Raw genomic sequence first — 3,653 nt, forward strand, 5'->3', positions numbered from 1 at the left:
CTGCCTCATGTGACAAGTCTAGCCCACCGCAGTCCACGCAAGGGCTCTCTAGCTGCCTAGGCGCCATCCACCCAGCGTGCGGCCGCCCCAAATTTCCTATTGTACATGGTCTTTCTAGCCTACGTAGCTTTCTTTATGGCTTATAGGGCTGGTAAATCCTCCACGTCCTTCCTCACTATGATGTATAACCCACGCAATCGGCTTGCACTCGTTTAACTCCCTCCCGCGCCACTCTTCCCCCGCCGTCCACTGTTCTATGGTTCTTGCGTGACCTATCTAGCCCGCATTTTCCACTCTATGGTCTTGGTTGGCACTGTCTTTCTTCGCTTCCTGTTTCCTCTCTGGTGTATATCCACTTCATGGTTTTGGATGCTATATTAGCCCTTCACAATTCCTCTCTATGGTCTATGTTCCTTCTGCCCTCCATTCGTCTCTTTGGTTACTACGTGGTCCATCTATCCGACACGTTTCCACTCTATGGTATCGCTGTACCTGCTCTGGCCTTATTGTTCCCCCTTATACCGCGTGCTGGGAGGATGTGGCGATTTCCGGGATTGCTGAGCCGAGGTCAGGAGGAAAAGGAGCGGGGCTGGGGGCGAGAGCTAAGCGGGTGCGCGGCGCCGAATCGCCTTGCTCCGGGGCGCGGTGTTCAGTTGCTGCTCGGCCCGGGCGCCAAGGGGCTCTGCCAGGGCACAGCAGGAGTCCGGAGCCTGTGGTACATACACTGCGCCTTGCTTCGCTGTCCCCAGCTGAAGGTAGTTGCGAGAGCCTGACCGGGTGGTGCGATTTCAAGGAGGTTTACTACGCTGCGGCGCAGAATCTGGAGCCGTAACTAACATCAGGCACCCATCTGCCTCCTCCTGCCCTAGGACTGAGCCGCAACTGGGAAGGCCACTCTTGTGGTGGGGGCTGTCAGGTGCAGGTAGTCGAGCTCCTTCCCTGCTGTCTGTAAGCACGGTCGGGAGCTGCTTGCAAGGGTGAGGCAGCCAGTGGAGACCCTTTCCCCCACCACCCGCCCCCCTCCCCAGTAACTCACCAAAAGTGAAGGTCATAGTTTCATCTGAGGTGCAAGGACAACAGATGTAGCCAGAGGTTAACCGCTGTCTCTCTTTCTGTTCTCGTGTGAAATCTGTGTGATGTGAAACTCTACCAGTCCCAAATCCACATTCAACTGTAAAGTGTAGGTATAATGTATATTCGTTTATCCTGTGCCCCTTTGTCAGTGCCTGGAACACACAAGATCTAATATCAGACCGATGTATTGGTGTACCTCTAAAAGTAGGTAACACAATCTTTATGCAAACAGCATTGTTAACTTGGCAATAGGCTTTTTTTGGTACTTGGCCTAGTCATGAACTTCCAAAACTATAGTTTAATTTCCAAGCCCAAAAGCTGGCAATTGAGAAATGCAGAATTAACTTGATCCTTGCCACGCATGTAGAGCCACAGCCACTTGGGATCATTGTCAACAGGCCTTCTTGGAGATCATGCCTTACCCTTCCCTCTGCCAGTCAGTAACAGTACTTCCTTGATCAGCCTCTTCTGCCAACAGCGGGACACCCTGGCACATGCCTACCTTGAGTGAGCCAGACTGCAGCCCCTTTACTGCCTCCTCAGGAACATCCTCCTGAGGTTCTGACTGCACTTCTCCCCACACCTTTTATTTTATGCACTCCCCATCTGTGGCTTGCCAAGGCCCAGGACCTCCTGGTCAACCTCCTCTTGGCCCTAGCCAAGCTAGCAGTCTACCTGACCAGGAAGAAAGCTCTGGCTAGGGCATAGGGGGAGGACCTTGGGTGAGTGTGGGGCTGTCTTCCTGTCTCTCCTCCACTCACATCTCTGAGCAGAGTGTCACTAGTTGGCATCTACAAGCTCCCTCAAATCATTGAGGGGGCAGTGGGCACTGGCTGGTGTTCTCTGCTTTGTGTTCCCTTCCAGATCCCTTGTTCTGAACTTGTAACTCTTTATTTGTCCTAAGCAATCAGTTGTATTCTCAGTGGCCTCCCTCTTTCAAGGAGGCTTATAGTTGTTCATGGTGGGCCTAGGCTCACACTTTCCAAGTGCGACAAATAGGCCTCCTGTCATCCTCATCCTAGCTCTAGCTAAACTAGCTATCCATCAGACCAGGAAGGAGGCTCTGGCCACTAAGGAACCCAGGCAGCTGTCTTCCTGTCCCTCATCTGCACTCATCTCCAGGCAGAATTTCACTGGGAAGCATCCACTGGATTCTTGGACTCATTCAAGGAGCAGTGAGCACTGACTGGTGTTCCCCCCTCACTGGTGTTCCCCCTTGGAGCAGTCATTATTAACCTTTAACCCACACTTCTGTCCCTGTTTTCACATTTGTTGTCCCCTGGTATCACTTAAGCATGTAATGACCACCCTCTTAAAAACAAGGAAGCTTAAACTGTGGGCCTAGGCCTCCAGTTTTCCTTGCATAACAAACAGGGCTAGATCAGTGAACATGTAATAGAAGTGATGAGCACAGAGCCAGTGGCAGGTTTGGTTGGAACAATATAGGTTATATAGGTTCCCAGTATCCTTTGCAAGTTCTGTGGGGATTTTGATCCAAGAAACCTTCAGTGATTCCTTCCTCCCCCCATAATTGCTGTCTCTGCAACCCCGTGTCATCTTGACTGATATGTGGAAGATATAGCAAGAACATTTGGTAACGTGATATTATCATGTCTTGATGTTGCAATGCTCCTGTTTTTTTCCTGTAAAATAAATACTTTAACTCCACTCCTTTAATTTCATACCTCAGTCTATTTGGTTAAATTTCCAAATAAGGATGGAAAGTATGTGGGAGAGTTGCATGCTTTTCAAAATGGTGTGATTTCTAGTTGTATATGTCATTCTGAGGCACTTGGGAGGTTAGGAGGGTTCCAGACCAGCCTCCTGCCTGCTGTTGCTCTTGGTGTTCAGGCTGTTTGGGTCTGTGTGCTCTCGGAGGCAGTTGCCTGCAACCAACCACCTAGACCTCTCTTACGACACAAAAATAATTACTTGGATTCGTGTTCCATGGCAAAAGCTCAGATAGGTTTATTGTCTTTTAGGATAGTATGCTAATGGATCTGTATAGTAATCGGCCCGGCTCAGCAAAACTGTCCATACAGTTGTAAGCGACTCTCATTACAAGCATGGATGCCCACTAAGTCACTGCAAAAGGGCAAGTCTTGCAACCCCTGTGCCGACTCTTAATCTCTGTCTTTTAGGTGCCCCATTTTTGCTAAATAATTGTCTTCTTGCTAAGTACTCTGTTCCTCCTAAAGAGAGTAGAAAACAGGGTTGTTTTCGGCCTATGGAAAAGAGTGAAGCCCTGTGAGAGATGGTAGCACAGACACCATGGTGTAGCCAGACCCTAAGCACAACCTACTTTACGGGGGTGGCCCCTCTGCACTCAAGCTGTGTGCCAGTGTGTCTGCATCTCTTCCTTAGAATTATCAACATATTGATCCCTTCTCCCTCTTATCCTTTACAGCCTTTCATCGTCTTCAGGTGCTGAATGTTTCTAGTCCTCTCCATGGGATCCCACCCATCACAAGCAGTGAGAAGTTCCAGAGCAACACCTCAACGCACTGCACCGGATGCGGTCTGTCTGAACAGAGGTGAAGGTGGAGTCTTTTTATGTGGTAGACAAAGGGTTAGCATGA

General features: G+C 49.7%; 1 protein-coding gene across 1 annotated transcript in view; it reads left to right on the plus strand.

The window, feature by feature from the left end:
• Positions 1-307: 307 nt before the first annotated feature.
• DELE1 (DAP3 binding cell death enhancer 1) overlaps positions 308-3,653 on the plus strand; it is a 43,142-nt gene continuing 39,796 nt past the window's right edge. The window contains exons 1-2 of the mRNA XM_014524997.2: positions 308-567; positions 3,482-3,608. Coding sequence (XP_014380483.1) covers positions 360-567; positions 3,482-3,608 — 335 coding nt within the window. The 5' untranslated portion in view covers positions 308-359. The remainder of the gene's footprint in view (positions 568-3,481; positions 3,609-3,653) is intronic.

The sequence above is a fragment of the Alligator sinensis genome, unplaced genomic scaffold (assembly GCF_000455745.1).
Source record: "Alligator sinensis unplaced genomic scaffold, ASM45574v1 scaffold338_1, whole genome shotgun sequence".
Lineage (NCBI taxonomy): Eukaryota > Metazoa > Chordata > Crocodylia > Alligatoridae > Alligator > Alligator sinensis.